The sequence below is a fragment of the Syngnathus floridae genome, chromosome 12, assembly GCF_059516105.1.
Source record: "Syngnathus floridae isolate MCC-2025c chromosome 12, RoL_Sflo_1.0, whole genome shotgun sequence".
In the NCBI taxonomy this organism is placed as follows: Eukaryota; Metazoa; Chordata; class Actinopteri; order Syngnathiformes; family Syngnathidae; genus Syngnathus; species Syngnathus floridae.
In genome coordinates, this window is record NC_142424.1 from 787973 (window position 1) to 809637 (window position 21665).

The 21665-nt window shown below is 48.7% G+C and overlaps 2 protein-coding genes across 20 annotated transcripts in view; one reads left to right on the top strand and one right to left on the bottom strand.

Moving 5' to 3' along the window:
• The first annotated feature begins 894 nt into the window (after window positions 1–894).
• rapgef1b (Rap guanine nucleotide exchange factor (GEF) 1b) overlaps window positions 895–21665 on the top strand; it is a 78882-nt gene continuing 58111 nt past the window's right edge. For 2 of the 12 annotated variants that reach the window (XM_088392780.1, XM_088392783.1), the window contains exons 1-4: window positions 895–1242; window positions 1322–1416; window positions 1546–1676; window positions 1936–2099. The gene's annotated coding sequence lies outside the window, so the exon portion shown is untranslated. Of the gene's footprint in view, window positions 1243–1321; window positions 1417–1545; window positions 1753–1935; window positions 2100–21665 lie in introns of all 12 variants that reach the window. The other 10 variants (XM_088392785.1, XM_088392787.1, XM_088392791.1 and 7 more) reach the window with 8 other exon arrangements.
• The window catches only part of ntng2b (netrin g2b), a 30984-nt gene continuing 11649 nt past the window's right edge, over window positions 2331–21665 (bottom strand). Inside the window, exons 4-22 of one of the 8 annotated variants that reach the window (XM_088392797.1) lie at window positions 16131–16303; window positions 15593–15622; window positions 11611–11706; window positions 11460–11525; window positions 11241–11378; window positions 11039–11152; window positions 10747–10905; window positions 10588–10671; window positions 10432–10512; window positions 10158–10352; window positions 9884–10081; window positions 9727–9807; window positions 9417–9632; window positions 9225–9323; window positions 8060–8182; window positions 7704–7778; window positions 6058–6225; window positions 4763–4897; window positions 2331–3722 (exon numbers count right to left, since the gene is read on the bottom strand). In XM_088392797.1, coding sequence (XP_088248923.1) covers window positions 3496–3722; window positions 4763–4897; window positions 6058–6225; window positions 7704–7778; window positions 8060–8182; window positions 9225–9323; window positions 9417–9632; window positions 9727–9807; window positions 9884–10081; window positions 10158–10352; window positions 10432–10512; window positions 10588–10671; window positions 10747–10905; window positions 11039–11152; window positions 11241–11378; window positions 11460–11525; window positions 11611–11706; window positions 15593–15622; window positions 16131–16303 — 2458 coding nt within the window. In that variant the 3' untranslated portion in view covers window positions 2331–3495. Of the gene's footprint in view, window positions 3723–4762; window positions 4898–6057; window positions 6226–7703; window positions 7779–8059; window positions 8183–9224; window positions 9324–9416; window positions 9633–9726; window positions 9808–9883; window positions 10082–10157; window positions 10353–10431; window positions 10513–10572; window positions 10678–10746; window positions 10906–11038; window positions 11153–11240; window positions 11379–11459; window positions 11526–11610; window positions 11707–15592; window positions 15623–16130; window positions 16304–21665 lie in introns of all 8 variants that reach the window. The other 7 variants (XM_088392795.1, XM_088392796.1, XM_088392798.1 and 4 more) reach the window with 7 other exon arrangements.

A 21665-nucleotide genomic window follows, 5' to 3' on the forward strand; every position in this document is an offset into this window, starting at 1 on the left:
TCGGCTTACACAAGTAACCCTGTTATCCGCCATTTCCGCTACACAAGAGCCAAATTTCATCCGGGAAGAGTTGGGCGCTTGAAACAGGAACATTTATTTATTTGAATACTGTACTAAAAATAGCCCCCCCCCGCCCACACACACACACAATTGTGCCTTCCTGGTTCACACGCCTGCTTTTGGTGGATTTTGTCGTTACAGTTGGTAACTCTTTTGTTCTTCTTCCTGTTTTGTGTATTAATAAAACTGACTAGACTGGTGGCGGCTGATCTTTTTCGGAACGGGTGTTGCAAACTGCCCGAGTCCATCTGAAGCGCACTTGACAGATCTCATTAGCTCCAGACATTTTAAACGAGGCGATTACGTAAACGTGCCCCTTGTGGCTCTTTAGCAATATTCGGAAGTTCTCAAATCAATCAGAAATTTTGATTGCCCCCCTGCTGTGTTTGTGTTTTTTTTTTTTTTTTTTTTTTTTGCTTCCCCATAACCCTGGAAGACTTTTGCATATCTAAAGTCTGCCATAGTTGGAGAACTCGCGTAAAGCTTTGTCCTCGCGTATCTCGACCAAAACTTGAAAGATGTGACATTTCATCGAGGTGAGTGACAAAAGCACAAGTGAACACCTTGGGACGAGGAAATTTTGGAATAAATTATGGAAAGGAAAAGGAATTTACAATATGAATTTGATTTTGGGGGTTCTTTTAGCCCACTTGAAAAAAAAAAGCTGTAATTGTAGTAAGGTAGCTGTAGAGGGCCATCTTGTGTTTATACTGCCGGAAAAAAAAGAAGAAGAAGAAGAAGAAAGGTTTGTCCCGACACCGGCATGGAGTATTTGTATTATGTGAACCGGAAGCCATTTTGCCTCCCGACCGAGTGCGTTGCTCACAGGAGGTGTCGAAATCCAGTCCTGGTTTTGCTTGCCTCCCCACTGCAACGCACCTGAAGCAAAAAGCTGGTAACGAACACAATTCCAGGCGTCCGCGTTTAACTGAACTTTCTGCCCGTCAAAATTTGTCTCGTCTTGTTTTAGGTGTAGGACGGAATTAAGATTTTTTAAAATTGAATTTATTCGTTTATTTTTTCGAATGAATTTGTTTGCGTTATGACATTTCATCCCAAATTTACTTTGTCGCTTTTTACGCCGGTTAATTAGCATGCTAGCTCGTTAGTTTCACTTTGGACCTGTTGTTGGAAGTGACGACCGCCAAATATCGGACACAAAGCGCCTTCCTGTTGACTGAGGTACACAATAATAACAATAATGAGTGGTAGGAAGTAAAGTATATATACTTGGCCACTGATATTTAAATATAATTTTCAGCTATGCCAGCACGTTAGCTTCATTTTGGACCAATTGTTGGAAGTGTCGACCGCCAAATATCGACACAAAACGCCGTCCTGCTCCTGATGACTGAGGTACACAATAATAACAATAATGAGAAGTTAGAAGTAAAGTGTATATATACTTGGTCACTGTTATCTAAATATAATTTTCAGCTAGATGTACTTAAGAGTTTTTAATTTTCTGAGGCTCCTCTTTTACAGAAGTCTTCCATTTGTTGACAACAAGAAAACGAGAACAGGTGCTAAGAAAAACACCGATTTTCAAACTGTTTCCCTCTCCATCAAGCACCAACTCAACTAATTGTTAAAAAGAGAAACGTAAATGTTTTCAAGTAAGTTACAACTGAGCTGTACTTGGACATTGATTCTTTGACCTACCACTAGAGGGAGTCCGCGAACCGCTAACTGGTACTACTCATACCACATTTGACTTTTCATTCATTCATTCATTCATTCATTCATTCATTCATTCATTCATTCACTCATTCATTTTCCGAATCACTTATTGTTTAATTTTAAAGCCTCTGGAAAGACTAGAGCTGTACACTGTAAATGGTATACCTGAATATAATTACATTCTCTGTATTGCAGATTTGTGGACCAAATCTGCTTATTGTACTGGACTTCAAAACAGTCCAAATGGAGTCACACTTGGATAAAGTTGGAGATGACTATCTCCAAAGCTGAGTGAACCAAAAAAAAAAAAAATCCTCGACGCCACGTCGGTGGTTGTGGAAATGCTGTTCAGGAAGCAGGTCTGTGAAATTTCTTATTTTTGCTGTCGCCAATCAATTTGCTCTTATCGCTTGTAGGCGTTGCAAATCGAATTTAGCATCATGATTCGACGATCTGATTATTGGTTTTAATGTGTTGACAAAATTGTTGTGTAACAAAATGTATAAAAAAATAAGTGAATGACAGAAGGTAAGTGACTCCAGTCAAGATGTGGGTGGAATAACATGCTTGCGCTCAGATTGTTGCAAAGATCAGTTCTGGTATTTTTTTATTACCTCCATCGTTTATTGTAACCTGAAAGGGAAAATAATTTCTACAAAAAATATTCAAATAATGCCATATATTATTCATTCTCGCTCTTGTTCCTGTTTACTGTGTGAAGATTAAATCTGGCTAAAGTGTGGCGGCAATCACTCATTCCCATAGCAACCGTAATACTGTGACTAAATCTATCTGCCGTGGCCCGTTGGCTATGATATCATAGAATAATATATGTAGAATCTCAGCGAACCGTTACGTGGGCACATTAGATACGTACATGGACTTGAGATATGCTTGGAACATAAAATGCAGCAGAAAGAGTACAAGTCTGTGTTGGCGCTGTTTTTTTTGTTTTTTTTTTACAAGAAATGAAACCCGGTTCTTACAAAGCGCGTAGGCTTCGGCACAGGGATCGCAAGTCCCTCCCACCAAAAAACAAAACAAAACAAAAAAAAAACGTGTTGACAGCCATTCCATTTTCAAGTGAATCAGTGGTGATTTAGGTGATTCTGCTATTTTTAATTCTTTTTTTTGGTTTGATGCACATTGCTCCTGCTCAGGAATAAAGGGAACAGTGGTTGCTAGGATTATATGTCATCTATATATCTCTATATATATAATATATTTTTTTGTCTCTTTCACCTTCGCATTGGTCATTGTCATCTTTTTGTCCATCTGGCACCTGAGCACACACTCTGTCAGTCCTGTGAAGTGTGTGTTAGTGGGTTTGTGTGTGTGTGTGTGGGGGGGGGGGGGGCGTGAGTGCTGCGGTCGCACACACTCGTGTACACTCAATTAACCAAAATTTGGGGATATTTGGCTTTGGGGTGAAATTTCTGGGTGAACCCAAAATGTACTTGAATCTTTCCAGCCCTGAGCTGACCCACATGAGGCTCTTTTTGGGCCCTAAAGAGGACTTTGGTACTGTTCTACAGGAGCCTTGATGTGGTTTGTTAGCCCATATTCCATTCTTTTTTATTGATGACACTCAAAGCCAGAAGTCTGGAGACGCGCAAACTAAGTTCCCCCTCTTTAGGTTCCGGCGCATTTTTAGTTCAACATAAAATCCCAACGCTCAAGTCAAATATCTCCAACTTTCCGAGAGCAGTGTACAGACACTCGTCGGTTGCGTGCGGCGGTGGCGGCGGCAGCGGCTCAGTGGGGCGGCGGTGGCGTGGCCAGCAGGTGGGCAAGCAGAGTGCAAAGTAGCAGGGCGGCGGCGGAGGGCTGCCACGCGGTGGCGCCGTTGCAGTCCTTGCCCGCCTCGCAGCGCGGCTGTTGGCACAGCACCCCCTTGAAGTCGGGGGCGCAGGCGCACTTCTGGTTCTGGTAGCACGTTCCGCCGTTCTGGCACAAGAGCATCTCCTCGTCGCACACGTTGGCTGCGGGTAACGCAAAGAAGAATACCCGTCACAAGTCGTCTTTTGGTCTCGCGAGGCAGTGTCTCATACATGTCTGCCACCTAGTGGCGACGAGTGATATTACATCTTAAAACTACAGTCAACCCCTGCATATAATTTCCACGGCCGAAGCCGGGAGCAAATGAGAACCAAAGGAGCGACCCAGTAAACATAAGAATTTAGGCCAAGAAGAAGTAAGATGGGAGCCGGGGCGCCAGAGGATCAAGATAAATTCCCTCCGCCTTTGCCTCAGGGACAACAGCAGGCAACACCTGCGTCTTTTCTCCCCCGTTGAAGACATTTTTCTTTCTTTTTTTTTCCCCCACCAGTATGTTGTCATCGCACTCCTCTAAAAACTATTGCCGTCACTTTGCCCATTTTTAATGCTACTTCTCAGTAGAAAGAGGAATGAAACTTTCAGGCGCCAGAAGTATTTTTCTTTTTATCTAACTTTAGATTTGAAAGTAAAAATTCACTTTTGCGTCTTATCTTTGAACTCTAGTTGAGCCGTTGAATCTTGAGTGAGAGATTTCTAATTGCCTATTTATGATGAAAAGTTGGAAAGTCACTTGGTTCCTTGGCAACGCAAGATGGCGGCCAAGCTGCTTTGTCCTACTTAGTTACAGGGTATGAGCACTTTTGCACACGCTAAGATACCAAAGCAGCGCGCGTCCAGGTGGATGTTTGGAGAGGTGGAGGCGCCTTCCCCACCCCGCCTCTCTGCCCCGCCCCGCCCCACCCCGCCCCACCCTCCGGAGCTCGGCTTCCCCGTAATGGGGTTAAGGTGTGAAGGCGCCATCAATCGAGGCAATGGCGGCTAATGAGCGACGTGATCTATTCCCCTCGGGGCTGGACAAAGCACACGCGTCGCCAGACCTTTAAGGTTGCGCCGCTGACATTTTAGACACACAAAAGCCCCCGCCCCCCCTGTGAATAGCACTCCATCATAGGGACTTTGAACCTATTTGGAGAGGGCACATGTGGACATTTGAAATAATGAAGTGTGTTTTTTGGTGACTTACGGTAACAGCCATGTTTCCAGTAGTATCCCGGCAGGCACTCGTCACACTTGGCCCCGGTGGCGCCGTCCTTGCACTGGCAGAAGCCCGTTCCGTTGCAACGGTCGTGGACGGAACCCATCTGGTTGCAGTTGCACTCTAACAAAGCCAAAGAAGCGAGGAAAATGTTTGTTAACGCGGCAGCCTCGCGCGCATCCATTTGTATTCAGGGCGAGCGGACTCGTATCCGAGCACGCGGCGCCCTTTGGCACAAAGTCATTGTTCCCGTATCGCAACGAGCAGTCTGGACAGTTTGTTGCCATCTGAGGCGGGGCTTGTCCTCACATGCCCCAGTGCAACCGGGACACCAAGAGAAGGTCCGCAACTGAACTCTATGTCAATTGAATTGAAGTACTCAATGTGATCCCACCCCCCTCCAAACATTTTTTTGTCTAATCTTCTCATTTTATTTATTTACTCTGTGTGTTCAGCAAGTGCAATGCCCGAGATTGGGAGATTAACAATATTTCTATTCGTGTCAGTCGGGAAAGATGATTGGAACGCAAATGAAATTCACTGACGAAGACACAACCGTCGTGATGAAAATGTGTCGAGTCGCTGAACGGCGTGACGCAGGAGCTGTAAAAAAACAACAAAAACAAACGTCCCCTGCGAGCATCTGTCACAGGCTCTTTGGATTTATTGAAATGAGAAATGGTCAGCGAGTTACGCTCATTAATCTTTGGATTAGTTTTACGACATAAATTCGTTTGACGTATTTGTCGAAGCTGACTGATGACGGGCTCGGTAATAATTATTCGTTTTGATCGCGAGGCGCGATACTTGAGTCGTTTCGTGGTGACGGCGACCGATTCAAATTGAATCCTTGACTATAAAATGGAATATTTACACAAATCCAGATTACGCAATCCGACAGCAAAGCGGTGACTGCATGTTTGTGGGTTTGTGGGTCATGTGCATTAATATCGGGATTATAACCGGCGGCTTGGCTTAGTTGGCGGCTTTTCCCAGGAGACTTTGAACCGGTTTCTGTTGGTTTTCTCTGGCCTTTTATCGGGGTCTCATTTGTGCTGACTCCAACCTTGCAAGACGGTGACGAAATTACACGCACAATAACTTATCGGACAAGGTTTTTTTGGGGGGAAAGAGCACCGTCGAATTCTCCGTTAAGTCTCGGTTTTACTCTAAACCTTAACCTGTCAATGTTTTCCCAGATTTTCTCTGCGTTGAACACATTCTGCCGTGCAACGTTCACAAACACACGCAGGCGCACACACACGCACACACAAGGTCCCCACCGATGCAGACATTCTCGTCGTCCAGCTCAGCAGAGGCGTTGCGGAAGTATCCCAGTCTGCAGTGTTGGCAGTTCTGGCCCCTGGTGTTGTGTTTGCAGGTGACGCACGTGACAATTTTCAGGAAGTCGAGGTAGGTGCAGCGGTTGGAGTGGCCGTAGCATTCACAGTCTAAATTGAAGAAGAAGAAGAGCAAAGGGGGGTGAGATGAGTTGAAGGCGTCGCTGCTCAACTTTCAAGAGCGAGCGGCCGACCGACCGACCGACCGGCGCGGTCTAATAAGATTCCTCGAGAGCGGCGAGTGATGGATGTCGCAAAGTTTTGCACCTCAGCGAGCTAGCGGACGGCCCTCGGCGTGCTTTACGAGCCCCGCGTCGGCTCTTTAAACATGGGCCACTCCCTCACCGTTACGACGCTCGCCGGCCGGCCGGCTTGCGATTCGCTGACTCGGCTCGACTGCCGCACTGATTACTGCTGGGACCTCCGAGCCCGCCCGTTGGCCTCCCGCGCTCGTTCGCATCGGCGCCAGTCAAGACCTGCTAATTGTGTTTGGGGAAGTGTAATGTCGTGTCATTAGCCCATTAGCTGATTAGAAGCTAACGACACTAAGAATGAGGCCAATGATGTTTGTTAGCACGTTTGCGCTTAGAACTGAGCGACATGAATGGATCACCGGCAGGGTTGGATGATATTTTGCCAGTCTCGTTTGGCCAACACCTGCTCGGTAGAAACGCTAAAGCGAGACTTTTGCCACGTTAAGCAGCGGCGGTGCGGATGAGCTTCGGGGGCGGGGCCCCCCCACGCCGCCCAATGATTTTGAACGCTAGGTTTCGCTGCGATGGCCCTCAGCAAGCCTGCTGCCTAATTACGCTTTTATTAAGCTTCACAAATTGCCTCTGACCCACGGTGAGCTGCCAAGCATCGCGGCCCCCACGCTTTTTTATTTTTTATTGAAGTCATTTCCCAGGCAGGTTTATGCAAATACGCATTTAAATGGGCATTAAAAAGTGGCAGCTTAGCTGTTTAATCAGCCGTCACATTATTATTTTATTATTGTTTGGTTGACGACGCGGCGTGAATTATGAATGAGCAGGTTTAAAGGAAGTCGGCGAATGCGGTGCCGTAATGTGCCTCTCTCAGCACAGAGGGAGACGAGCGGTGGTGGGGGGGAGTGCCTGATTAAATATAAATGACCAATTACGCCGCAGACTTGAGAGAGGCACCGGGACCCTGCTCGCCGAATCAACGCCACTAGTCAAGATGTAGCTTTATTGCCATTTATCAATCGCCCGCGACCGTCTTTTTTTTTTTCCCCCCAGCTAACAAGCATCTTTTATGAAATGGAAGCTCGCCGCTTGTCGGGTTTAAGCGTGCAAATTGGTTTACACTTACCTTGATCATGCACGCAATGCAAAGACATCCACACACAGGTGCATGAAGATGGAAAAAAAAAACATGCAATGAAAGGAATCTTCCCACAGTTTTTTCTTTTGAAATACCGCTAACTCGGCTAAATCAAACATTTAATGTCACATTTGCACCAAGCTCCCTCCTGCTGTGTAGCGGCTGACCGTCCGTCCGTCCGTCCGTCGGTCCGTTTGTCCGTCCGTCCGCCCGCCCGCCCGCCCGCCCGCCCGCCGCTCTCTTACCTTTGAAACGATCGTATATGATTCCAAATAAATGTCTCGCCCCGGGCTGGCTTGACATCAAGAGTTTCAGGAGCCCTTAAGGAGTGAAGGAATACGCTTGAGATTCAGCGGCACATTGTGCTGCTGCAGACAAACGCTTCCCGAAAAATGGCTGCTTTGACTTAGCAAGCTAATGTCTGTGCAAGTTCACATTTAAGTAGCATTGATGTTAGTTTGATTTGCCTGTCTATGGTGTTTCCCTTTACGGACTTGTTTGTTTTTAATACACAACTTTGTAAGCAAGGAACCTTTTTTGTAACCTCATCGTGACGATTCTAAATCCCAGTGTGACGGCTAATCGCCTGTTTCACTTCTACCTTTCTGCTTTTTCTCTCTCCCCTCCTTCTCCTCCTCCTCCTCCTCTTGCTCTCCGTCTTGATGGCGGTTCCCAAAGGAGTCCGGCGTTTCATGAGCACCTCCATCCCTCTCGCCGTGGTGCGCTACAAAGCAGCAACATCTCGCAAATCAATTTGTATCGACGCGGAACACACCAGCTCAGGCTGTTTTACCGGAACCGATCGGCAAGACTGCAACGTCTAACGATTTATGACAAGCTCACCTCCCCGTCACCCTCAAATCAAATCTTTCTCCTTCCCGTTTATTTTCAAATGCCAGCAAATCACGTGGCGCTTTCATACAATCGGATACCTTTCCTCTCGGGCTTTCTGCGTCGATGCCTTTCCTTGTCGGCAGAAGTTGATTTGCGGCTGGTGTTCTTTAAGATTGCGGAAGACCCAAACAGCCGCCGTTGCCATTGACCCACGTCAAAAGCTTGCGCCCCAGATCTGAACAATAAAATCTTGTCGCCCCAGGGGACCCCCGCAAGTCGCAAGGCCATCCGTTCCAGAACGTGTTCATGGCGATAAACTGAGCTTTGCTCTTCTGTTGTACAGTAAAAAAGAGGCAGCATCAGCCAAGAGGTTGGGCTGAATTCTGGCCAGTCACCCTCCCGCGTCTTCTAAATTGCAATAAAAGCAAAACTTCTCATAGAATAAGTTCACCTTGTTTGGATTCAGTGCTCCAGGAATTTCATGACCTGGTTGACTGACAATCTACACAGACAGACAATCAACAAAGTTCACTCTGTCTCCCTTTGGCCCTCAGGCAGGATAACAATGATGCTGTTCTTTGTGAAAAGTTGATGGCTGCAGCTGTCAGTGCAGCAAATCATTTTTTTTTTCTGTACTTCCAAGCCCCCCCCCCCTCTTGTCTTATGTCGAACATATCTAGCGCCTCAGTTTTGTGTTTCAAGTAAACAGGCAGTCCAGGGATGCCATCGTCGCCGCAAATAAAATGGCTGGATGCCTCCCTTTGTGGCATTCCATGCCTCCTCCCTCTCTACCCGATGATAAAGGGAAGCGTTTTGTTGCGTCGACTGTAAGCACTACTTTCCAAAAGCCCAGAAATACTACCTCTCCATCGACTGTAAAAGAAAACCACATTCAAGGTGCATTGAAACTGAAAACTATCCAGCTCGAGTACCTCTCATTTGTCCGAGTTCTTCCTCATCATGTCTGCCACTCTCATGCTCAGATGAGAAATGGTGGCTGAGGCTGAGCCCATGAGCCTCATGTGCATGTCCTGCGGAATTATGGGAAACCATATGAGGGACAAGCCAAACGAGAGTGCAGATTAGAGCTCACTGCTCGTTATTCTCAAACTTTGAAATGATACCATGTCTGTCATTTTCATGCTCAGATGAGAAATGTTTGTGGCCATGAGTTTCATGACTGTGTCCCTCAGACTCGTGCGAGACTGTCACTGAAAAGCAAAACAGGAAGGAGTACACGTTTTCATTCTGCTCACCGTCCCTGTCATTTTCATGCTCGGCTGAAAAATGACCATTGTGGCCATGAGTCTCATCCCCATGTCCCTCAGACTTGTGGGAAACTGTCAAATAAACGCAGAGCAGGTGTGCACGTTTTCGTCTCGCTAGACTCTAAAATGACACCTCTCATTTCACTTTGACTGAATTATTCCTCACCTTCCCTGTCTTTCTCATGCAGAGATGAGGAAATGTGATGTCCATGGCTCTTATGCCCATGTTCCTCAGACCTGTGAGAATCTATGTAATGGACAAGCAAGGCAAGAGTTCAAATTCCCACCTTTAAAAATGACGGCTGGGCCATCTTCTCGCTCACCATGTCTGCCATTCTCATTCTCAGATGACAAGCGGCTATTGTGGCCATCCGTCTCATGGCCACGTCCCGCAGACATGTGTGTACCGCTCATTTGACTGTCTTTGTCCTCAACCTTTCTGTCATTCTCATGCTCAGATGAGAAATGGTCATTGTGGCTATGAGTCACGTGTACATGTTGTCCCTCTGATCTGTGAGAATCTATGCGACAGACAGGCAAGGCAAGTGTTCAAAATTCCATCTTTAAAAATGACAGCAGGCCTGTCTTCTCGCTCACCATATCTGCCATTCTCATTCTCAGATGAGAAGTGGCTATTGTGGCCATCCGTCTCATGGCCATGTCCCGCAGACATGTGTGTACCTCTCAGTTGACTGTCTTTGTGCTCAACCTTTCTGTCTTTCTCATGCTCAGATGAGAAATGGCCATTGTGGCCACGAGTCTCATGTGCTTGTCCCTCAGACCTGTGGAAAACTGTCATGGACAAAACCAGTTATTTCTATTATGCTGGACCCGAAAAAGATAAATTGACTTTGGGTGACTTTTTCCTGACCTTCCATTTTATTCTCAAGCACATGTGAGGAAGTACTGTGGCCATGACTCTCATGGCCATGTCTCTCAGACTTGTGGGACACTGTTAATAAAAGGAAAGCTAGGTTGCCGCACACTATCCAATAATTGAAGAAAAACATACCTCTTTTATGCCTACCTTCTTCTTCAACTTCATCCTCATGCTCAGATGAGAAAGAACGTTTGTGGCCATAAGTCTCATTTTCCCTAAGAGCATGAGCAACTAATGCTATAAAGAGTGAAGTTTTAGTTTAAGGAAAGAGTTTCTACTTTCTACAACACTAGCAGATGACAATACCTGCAACTATCATTTCCTCCTCATGACTGAATGAGGTTGTCGTCCCATGGCCAAGATTCTTGGGAGGAAGAGAAACTCTTCTATGTTTGCCTTCCTCGTGCTCAGGTGAGAAAGTGTCTCTGGGGCTATGAGGTTCATGGTCCTGAAGTGAGTGAGAGACTAAAATGCCAAAGACAAGATATTGATACAGTTTCTTCTCAATTGTAGCTTTGCTGAAAGACTGAGTCTCATGTACATTCTCATCTCCAAGAATCTGCTGAGGTGACCACTACACTACTTTGAAAAGTTTTACCTTCATTTTCCAATAGCTTCTTTGTGGGAATCTCCTCATTGTTCTCATGATGAGACATGAAAGTGCCTTTGTGTCCATGATTATCAAGTTCCTCTAGCACATGAGAAACTTGCACTACAAATGGTGAACATTTAGAGTGAGGTGAAGGTTTGAATGAAGACCTTCTACCCTCTACAGCGCTCTCTATGGGAGATATCAATACCTTCAGATGAGGTTCTCATTCCATGGCCATAGTTCTCATCAGGAACAGAAACTCTTCTATGCGTGTCTTCATGTTCAGATGAGAAAGTGCCTCTGTAGCCTTGAGTTTCATGTCCCTGAAGAACATGAGAAACTAATACTACAAATAGTGAACATTTAGAGGGAGGTAAAGTTTTAAAAGGAGGGCTTCTACTGTCTACAGTGCTGTCTCTGTCAATACCTTCTGATGAGGTTGTCATCCCATGGCCATAATTCTCACGAGGAACAGAAACTCTTCTATGCCTGTCTTCATGTACAGATGAGAAAGTGCCTCTGTGGCCGTGAGTTGCACGAGTCAGCCGTAGTCACTACAATCCTTAGAAAAGCCATACCTTCTTGTTCAACTTGTCGTTTAGCCTCCCCGTGGTCCTCATACCGGGATGAGAAAGTGCCTTTGTGGTTGTAAGGCTCATGTTCCTCGTGAGAGACTAATACAAAAAGTGATGACTTGGGTTCAAGTGGAGGTGGAAGGTATGAGGGCTTCAAGTTTCTACAAGGCGGAGTCTATGGGAAGCTAACGATACCTTCGGGGCTTCTTTTCTTCTCAACTGACACATCGGAGGCGAGTACCACGAGATGAGATTGTCTGGCCATGTTTCTCAACATCTCCTCTAACGTCTTGAATCAGTATAGGCTCCAAAGAGCAGCCCGGACGTACGTAGTACGTAGTATGTACGTACATGGCGCTTTTGCATTTTTAACTCTCTCAACTTTTCCAGCCCTCCCCCACTGCTCTTTTCCATGTTCTGCTTTTCCCAGAGGGCATTTTGCCGTTCCCAGCATCCTTTGCATCAAGTTCTCGGGGCTATTGTGTGTGTCGGAGGGAGACGGGAATCTAGTTCAGATGGAGCTTGTGACTCCTCACGCTTGTTCATAGAGGAAACGTCTGACACCCCAGCGGGAATTTGAAACGCGGAGCCAAACAACCAGGTGATTCTGGTCACCGTTTCCTCATGGGTCGCTAGAAGACGAGCCTCGAGGCTCAAGAGCCGACTGTCGCGACAAAATTAGATCTGAAGCTAGCAATTTGGGGATTCCCTAGTAAAATATCAACCCCACCCTCTGACGACATCATCACGTCGTCGTGAAGTTCACGTCTCAGTGAAACCGAGTGTCGTCTCGTGAATAGCAAATTGAGGCGTACAACTCTTGACGAAGGCAGAATATTATTTCAAACTCCCAATTTTTTTTTTCTTTAATTTTCCACTTCCGAGGAGGCGGGAGGGGGACGTTTTGTGTACACTTGCGAGGCAAAATACACGTCGTCGAGCGGCCAGCGCTTCGCAGCCCACTAGAGACCTTCCATCTGTACATCCTCACCCCCTCGAGGTGTTTTTGCCCGGGCCCTGCCGGTCCCCAGAGATGGGCATCCTGTAAGCATCCCCCTTCCGGCCAAATCTCACTGCCGCCTACTCCCCCCCAATCCCTCCCGGGGTTCTGCCAGCTGTTTTGACTGCGCGCGGATCGTCGTCATTGTATCACTTTTTAGTAAGTGGAGCGGTAACTCGATGTAAGAGTCTGGAAGCGGTACCACGAGGCTCCTCAAGGGGGAGACACAAGTTCCAGGACGCTCCTTGCACATATTGCATGTGGGCTGCATTCCTGCTTGTGTGCATCCTCGCCAATGGACCGGCAGAGATGCGCGCTCTGGTGGGCCTTTTTAATTGGCCATGAAAGTGCTTTTTTTTTTTTTTTTTTTGAAGCTGCCCTGCATCAGTTAGACGAGGACACGGCATGTAAATGCAACGAGGAGCTGCTGAGCGGGCTTGCGAATTAACATAGGAGATGCTGCCTCAGATTGTTTATCCAGAGAACGCCTCATCCTTTTTTTTTTCTTCTTCAAACGCACGCACGCACGCACGCACACATGCGCTGCGTGACGAGCGTTCACACAGTGAAAAGTGCGATTTCACACTGCTGACAAAGACTGAACTCCAAAGCTGTTCCACAAGCCTCCCATCGCTGGCAGAATATGTATTTTTTTATCCTGCAGAGAAACAGCGTGACTCTTAAAGGCTAATGTTGCCATCAAATGATTTCTTGCCATGTATGGCAAAAACCTTTCTTTCCCCCCTGTTTTTAGGGGGCGTGGCCTAGCGAGTGACATCAGCAGCATGTGTTTCACTGGTTGTCATGTTTAGCATTCACACAATAATGACCCGGTGGTTGGGGCTTCCCTGATCCAAAGGGACTTTGAGGGCATCCAATTGCGTTAATATCATGGCAAATATTAATTGGCCTTAACCCCTGGTGGTGGGACTCCATCATTAATTAATCATAAGAACGAGAGCGGTGCAAGCTCCACTGCGGGCTAAGCGTTAGCGTAATTGCGAATGACACAATTGGGGCGACGCAGGTTGTACCGCGCGCGCGACCTCGAGAGGGCCGCATTTTGTCGTTTTAGTCGTCGGCGTTCCCGCCGAGTCGCGAATGCGCTGTAATGTTGCACGGTAAAGCACTACTTTTGTCTAAATGAAGCTCTCAACTCACTTTGCCATAATAGCTTGGCACTAGCCTGTCGAAAGATGGTGACAAAGCACTACTTATGTCTAAATGAAGCCCTTGAACTCCCTTTGTTGTACATCTGCTCATTGGCACAATAATGCCGCCCAAAAGGATCGCGCCCTACCCTAGCGACCATAGGCACAATGGAAAACAGATAGAAGGACTAGATTGTATTTTCTTAAGTGGGTTATGACAACCTAAGCGGATTTATGGCGTCGTTGTTTGACAGGTGCCTGCCTGTCTGACTACGCAGATGGACTGTCTCACGCACACTCGCACACGCAGACTTAAGTGAGCGCACAGCATCGGGCGCTTGTGTGCTTTTCCTGCGCGCACACACACGCGGTCGTAGTGCATTTGCATATAATGAGATGATTTGTCACGTCGCCGCGCCAAACGCTCCCAATCATTGCTCTAATGCTAGCCGTCACTCGCAGCATCCTCATGTCTTATTACGGCGACGAGGTACGGCGTCGATTCGGCCGCCGACTAATGAAGACATTGCGATTCGGCCGCCCGCCGGTTAACGCCCACGCCTTAATGCGTCACACCGTTTTCCAGGCACGCTCCCTTTCGTTCGACGTGCTACGTCCGGCTTTTGTTGTGTTTAAAACATCACGCCGTCACGTGAGAGTTGAGCTCTCTGTTCTCCGTTTTGTTTTTTGCGATGTCTGAAATGCCCTAAACTGCCACATGGTGGCGTTGCAGCCCTGTCTAAGACAAGTGAAGCTTTGGCACCCTCTTGCGGTGTCTTTGTGCCAAGGAACTATGTTGAAGTGAGTTTCGGAGCTGACATCTCGTCATCGGTCTGTATTGTGCAAGCTCGAGTCCGGGTCATGGGGAGTGGCGGGGGTTTGTTCGTGTAATACGTACGCAGATGAGTTGGATTTGGCGGCTCTGACCCATCTGTCCAGCCGACCAATAGAAAGCGGGCTTGCCGGATCAGACTTTCCAGCCAACCTAATCCTCACGCCAGCGTGCTCGCTGACGTAAGCGCGGTGACTTGGATTAGTCGGCACGGTTACGGTGAGCGCCGAAGGCGGGCCGGGCCGGGCCGTGCGTCGGGTCCGGCCGTGCCATATGCTCCCCGCGCGTTCTGTCCCCGCCGACTCTAGCGTGAAGATAAATTTGGCGTTGTGCGCAGGAGCTAAAATGAGGAAAGCTTCCAAATCTGCGGGGGATTGTGCGTGACCCAGATGTTGATGAGTACCGATTTTGTCCGCCTCTGCCACGACTTCCCAAAGTTGCAAAATTGCCATCGACGTGGCTGGCTCCGCCCCTTCGGCGTCGCTGCATAAAAGCCGGAGTCAACGTGGGCACTTTGACGCCAGCTCGTGTGGAAGAGACTCTCCACAGAGAGAATCCCTAATCACCTCGCCTTGTTTTATTCCCGCCTCCCCCGAGGCCCTCGCCCGGAATCGCACACAATCTCTCTTTTCTTTTTTGCCAGCGCCCACTCGGGCGACAGCTCTGCGCTCCCCCTTTTCCTTCAGTCCGTCAACGGCTAGCGTCTGAAAACCAAACTGTGGAAGAATTCCTCCTGAGCAGGTTTGTGTGATGTGCGGCGATGAAAGGACACGGCCGACAGAGGGGCCGATTAATAATGAAGCAGAGATGGAAAAAGCCAGCGAGAGAGAACGAGAGAGCGAGAGAGATGACTAGCGGGGGAAGAGAAGAGAAGAGAAGCGAGCGAGCGAGTGAGTGAGTGCAGGGGTGGGAGTGTAAGGAGCCTTCCCGACGGGGTTCAAAGTTGGAAAAGGCAAGAAAAGCTATGCAGCGAAAGCTCTTCCGCTTTGCATTATTACTTACTAGAACCGGAGGGCGAACCAGCAAGCGTACCTGAAAAGGAAAAGAAAAGACGAAGAAGATGAGTTGACTTGTATGCGTCGAGCTTTCGTCTTGATGATCACATTGACTGCAACATTTGACACTGACTATGCGTGCTTTGGCTCAAGAACCTAAAATTTGAAGTAAAAAAAAAAAAAGGTTTCTGACCAAAAAGCAGAGCAAAGTTTAAAACAAAAAAGAAATATCCGTACAACTCAGTGAATGTCCCAAAGTTTCCGTGAGCCGCCACCGCTTCCGCTGAGCAACGTTTTGAATTTTTAACTGCGGCTAATGGGATGCGTGAATGTAAAAGCAACACGTCGCTAGGCTGACAAGTAGAAACCGCCCAGGTGCGTTTTTGTGCCAACTGCGTGCGTCTCTTCCAGTGTTGCTCGGAAGGACAAAACCGAGGAGACGCTGCTGCCCTAGATTATTATTTCATCATCACGGCAGCCTTCTCCTCCGGGATCCCCCCCCTCCTCCCCCACAGACTCGTGAAGCAGACATGTCGGCTACTTACAGGTGTTGGGGGTCCCGTTGGGCGTGGGCAGGTAGGAGCCGGCCTTCCACGACTTGGCCTTGAAGCCCTTCTTGCAGCGCTGGCAGTCCTGGCCCGTGGTGTTGTGCTCACACTGGCACTGCAGGTTGCCCTCCTGCAGCAGGCACTGTGAGGCGTGCAGGTTGCACTTGCACCTTTACACCACCCCCCCCCAAAAAAAAAAGGCAGAGATGAGGCCAGGCTGGCGTTGCAGACGAGCTTGACGATGTTAACGCCGCAGTTTATTAAAGTGGCCGTTTTTTCCTCAGAGGAAATCAAAAGCGCAACGACTAACAAACTCATCTCGCCGTGTTGTTGTTTGGAGGGACTGACGGAACGAGCCGCCTCGTCCCTTTTGGACCGCGGCGCATCCGTTTCAGATGCCCGCGCACCGCGGCGGAAAAGAGAGCGCGTCAAACTTTGAGCCCTTTTCAACTTAACCAAGCACGCAAAAATAAGAGCTCAAGTATTCCTTCGAGCCTTTTTTAATTCTCACACTGTCGACAATCACGCTATGACCTTGCGTTAACTAAATGAAAAGAAGGCAGCGGGTTGAGGGGGAAAAAAAGGAAACAACTGGGCAAAATGTTCAAATGAGCGCCTGGATTCCGATTGCAGTTTGTTCCGTTTCCGTCAAATATCTGCCGCTGATCCCATCTCACTTTATTTGCAAAATTGGTCAACACCACCGGACTTGACCTCGCTAAGTTATGTTCCAAAAGTTTTTTTTTTTTTAATTTAAATCTATTCGGCTTGTGTCTGATCAAGCGCTTGAGCTGACGGGACGCGGTAGGCGTCATCCATCAGACGGGTGTCTCGCCTCGACCGGCGAGGGAAACGAGCTGTCCGCCGAAACGACGAGGGAAATTGAACATTTCTTTTTTTTTATGTGTGCTAGCGCACACGCCACGGGAGCTCCGACGTTTTGGCGAAATGAGACAGGTGTGTTCCGAACGGGCCGCCAGGCGACAAACTGAGTGAGTGACAGCGGCCGATTCATCGCCGCGTCTACTCTTCTAAAACTCTCCGCCCGTCTCGTTGCAAAAGTTTGACTGTGTCGGCCGTCACAAAGATTAAAGCGTTACGTTTTAAACACACTTCAACTTATTAAAAAAAAGTTTTGTGGGTATCCCTTAGCGAGCGCCTGTTCTCACGCCGCCGCCGTGCGTGTACATCCTCAAGTTCGTTGTCAGGAAATCAGAGAAGCGTGATGTATTGAAACGGTTTCATTCCGTGTGAGCTTAATGCTAACGTATACTGGGAAACTCTATTTACGGGCTAACGGAAATTAGCATCGACGTGACGCCGATTCAAGCGAGCGCTATTGCAACACCGGCCGAGCAGCTCCGACAATCAAAACCATCGTGTTGCGGGCACTGACGTGAATTCGAAATCGCGCAATGACGGGTTTTGCCCCGCCCGGACCGTGCCTGCGCTCTGAGCACGTGTCTCCGTGAAGTCGTGTCCCTAATGACGGCGCCGCCGCCTGTTTTCAGACGCGTCGCAATTACGGGTCTAAATACGAGGAAAGCTAAACAAACATCAAGGGGGAGCTGTGCGGTGGAAGCAGCTGGAAGCAGCCATTAATGGGCCTTTATCGCTCTCTTTGCTGTAGTCGCCCGTTCCCCATCTCGCCGTCCCGAGGCGGAGAACGCGCCGGCGCTCTTTCTCTCAAACTCTGCCTGCCAACTTGTGCCGCGCCGTGTCATATCTTTGCCGCTTTGATTGTGTGAAGCCCCGAAGCTACGCGGCGACTGCGAATGCTTTCCTGTGTGCTAGCTCCAGTCGGAGAGTTTGTGCGTGTGTGTTTGGGGACGCCATGCTCGCCCGTTTTTCAAATATAATTTGTACTCATTTTTGGAGTCCAATGTGGATGCCCAAGCCAAAAACAACAAAAAAAAAAACAGTCCGAATCAGGCCACGTCTTGCATTGCGCCTCCTGCTGGTGCTGCTTTCTGTTTACGGCCAATCACTGCTACGTAAGTCGCTGCGGCGTCCCGTCGCCAGCGCAGCGGGAAGCGACCGAGCGAGGCGAGGTAACCGTGTCAAGCCGCGATCATTGATCGCTCGCACGCCTTATTGCTTTCAACTCAAGTCTTTATCGCCCGCCCCCCCGTCTTTGCCCCGCCCCGCCGCCTTGTAAATTCCCAGAGGCTAATTGGACATGACTGCGTTTATGTTGCAGCTTCATAAATTTCTCCCGCCGAAGGGAGACAATCGATTTTCCTCGAGTACCGCCCCCCGTCGCTCCTTTGCCTCACCGCCGGGCGGGATCCGGAACCCTCTGCCTCAGCTTCCCTTTTCTGCCAAAACGCTTCAAAGGACCTCGCTCGACCTTGGACTGGATGCGCTTGTCTTTTGTTCGTTATTCGTTCGTCATCTAAAAGTTGCGTTGGCTCGCAGACGATATTCCCTATACGTCAACTTTGCATGTCGAGGGCGACGCTAAATTATTTATGAGAGACTCCGTAAATGGCAGCGGTGTTCGTGCCTCGGCACGCACCCGAGAGCTCTCCGATCCGATTGGTCGGATCGCGGCGGGCCCGCTTTGAGCCACCGGCGTTGTCAAGTATGCACACTACACGCTGAATAATGGAGGCCGGCCGGGCACATGGTGTCCTCAAGTCCAGACCTCAAAGGACACGCCAAGCAGGCTCCTTCCATTTTTGGCTCTTGCGCTAAAATGCATGTTTTCCTGCATTATTTTAATTTTTTTTATTCAGTGCCGCTTTGTTTTGTTTGTCATCTTGCCATTTGCTGTTTTGGTCATTGCTTTCTGCTTTTTAGATGTTTCCTTTACACAGCTATTGTTGTTCAAGCGTTTGAAAATATAGTCCTAGTTCACTCACAGCTCCACCTGACATCGTTCGTTCTTTGACTTCACTAATGTTTTATTGTATACAAAAAAAGTTGAGACGGCAGTTGAGGAGCTGCAACAAAGCAGCACATGAAAATGCATTTTGCTGCGCATAGCGTTAGTCCAGAATGGAAGGACCTTCACAAGTTGCTGACCACTGCACCAGTGACCCTCATTAATTCATCTACACATGCCGCTCTGGCTAATGTTAGCTTTCCCCACAAGGTCCGCCAGGCAAAAATCTCATCACGAAGCGATCCGAGGACTGGATCTTTACCAGCTTATTATTATTTCTTTTTTAACTAAGTTTTTACTGTCTGCATTTTGCTAGCAGCAGCTATGGCAACATGCTAACAGTTGAGAAATGACGCAAAAAGGAAAACATTTAAGATACTAGTCGCGTAGGCAAACTGTAAAGCACACCAAGAAGTGAAAGTGAGTGCAAAAGTGATGAAGAGACAAAAATGTCCAGGACGGCAGCCGGGAGTTTAAGCGGAGGTTCTTCCTATTGTGCAAATCCCCCAACGAGTCCTCAAAGCCCCCGAGGTGATGGATCTCGCGTCGGACCGCCGAGCTTTGTTGTCGACAAGAGAAGAGACGCGGGCCTGGGCTTTGATGCAAAGTGGCCGCCGCGCGAACTTTGTGGGGGATTCGCGCCTGGCGAGAAAACAACGCCGAGCTCCTTTTCAACGACAAAGCCGAGCCAACGCCTGGGAAGAGAAAAAAAAAAAAAACGGCAACAAAAACACACAAGCGCAGGGCGCCCTTGCTTGTATTAACTTGTAATTCCGCCGAGACTGTGTCAAGAGAGGCTGTCCGGGGAGAAGGAGCTGAGCCGGCCGGGATCACCCAGAGGACAAGGGTTAATATAATTATCCCGCTAAAACCTTGAGACTGAGAGAACATCATTAGTCAGAGCGAGACGAGAGCTTCCCAAGCCGCAAAGCGGGAGGGGAGGGCGAGCGTGGTGGGGTGGGGGGGCAAAGGGGCCAGGTGACGACACCGCCGTGCAGTTTTAAGTTTTTCTTTTTGTATTGGGGGGTGGGCAATCTGAGGACGTCTCATCAAAGTAGGTGTGGTTCGCAAACTAAAAACGTCGCCCGCAGTCCCGCGAGAAGCGTCGCCTTATTTATGCGCTTTGAAAGTTGAGGTGCCGCTAATGATGCGACGCAAATTAGCGTTCAAGCCGAGGACAGCCTCCCCCGGCCTCGTGCTGCCTTTCAGCATCTGAGCGCCGGCGGCAGCGAGAGATTCCCCTCGTATGTCAGACGCAGTGCAGGCGCCAGTGGGGAGCAGTTTTGATTGTATTTGCGCGTTTGAGAGAATGGCCATTTTGCGGCTAAGCCAGGAATTTGCTGACTTTGCCTTTCCTCAACCGCCATGATCAAATCACTTACAAGCGTCGTCTCATAAATCATCACACATGAGGACGCTTTTGACACCGGGCCGTTTTTCCAGGTTGGGCTCGTCAATTTGCTATTTTCAACTCCGATTCCCGAGGGATGGCGAGGCGCCGTTTAGGGGTCCAGAAAATAATTTGTAATCCAATCATTTGGAAGCGTATAATGCCAGCGATGAATATATTTGTCAAGCCTGATTTTCAATCGGTTCTCGTCCAGCTCGGAATTCCGATTTGCAAGCCACTGGAATGACTCACAGTGCCCTGTAGGTGGCGACCTTACGTCGCTTTGGCTTTGAAAGCAGCGCAGCAATAGATTCGCCCTTCGATCGCAGTTTGGTGAAAAATGTCGCCAAGGGCGAAAGAGCGCAAAGGGTCGGCCGCGTCGACGGCCTCCCTGGTAATATCGGCCGGCCTCACATCATTTGCGGCGCAACGGCGCACACGCATGCGCACGCGCCCGCGCCCGGCTCGTCCCGTGAAACTAGCAGTTAATCCATCATCTGCCTCCCTCGTTCTTTCCCGCTCTGCCTTTGATCCGGGCTTATACCTCCCGTACGCTCACCTTCACGTCGGCAGAGGACGCGCACGGGGAAAACTTTTATTCTAAAATAGTCGCTTTGCAAAGTCAAAGCTGCGGCTAATCAAAAGATGGGTGGGGGGGGGCAAAGGATGCCGGCCACGTGTTGACGGAAGACGGACGAGCCCCGGGGCGGCGGCGGCGGCGAGCTCAACGGCGCCCGGATAATAAACCTTTGTAGCTGGGGAAGCCCCCGTAAGCCAGTCGGGGTCTAATTAGTCTCACTCCGGAGGCGCTGTGACTGAGTCATTCAAGGTTCTCGGACCTCTCCGAGAGGTTGTCTACTTTTTAATCATCTCGGCTAACCCCGGGTGTTCCACGTTTACTAGCGGGAAACTCGCTCACCGCTTGTTCTCGATGAGAGTGTCCAAATCATCGCTTGCGCTTTTCCTCAGGCGGCCATTAAAATCTTTCATTGTTGACTAGGCGTTAGCAAGACGACCTGCTAGCTGCTGTTAGTGGTGAAAACGGAAAAAAGCCAAATCCCGCCTAGTGTCATTCAAAGCCGTCTCCAGCGTCATCAGCAGATAATCAAAGTTCTCTGCTATTTACAGAAGTGCATCTGGTTTTGCGGAAAAAGAAATGGAGCCTTCCAAAAGGCTTGGGTGGCACCTGTCGCCACGGTGCTGCGGCAAACAACAGCGCCTGCCTCGCCAGGAGCGTTGGCTTTGGCTGCAACTT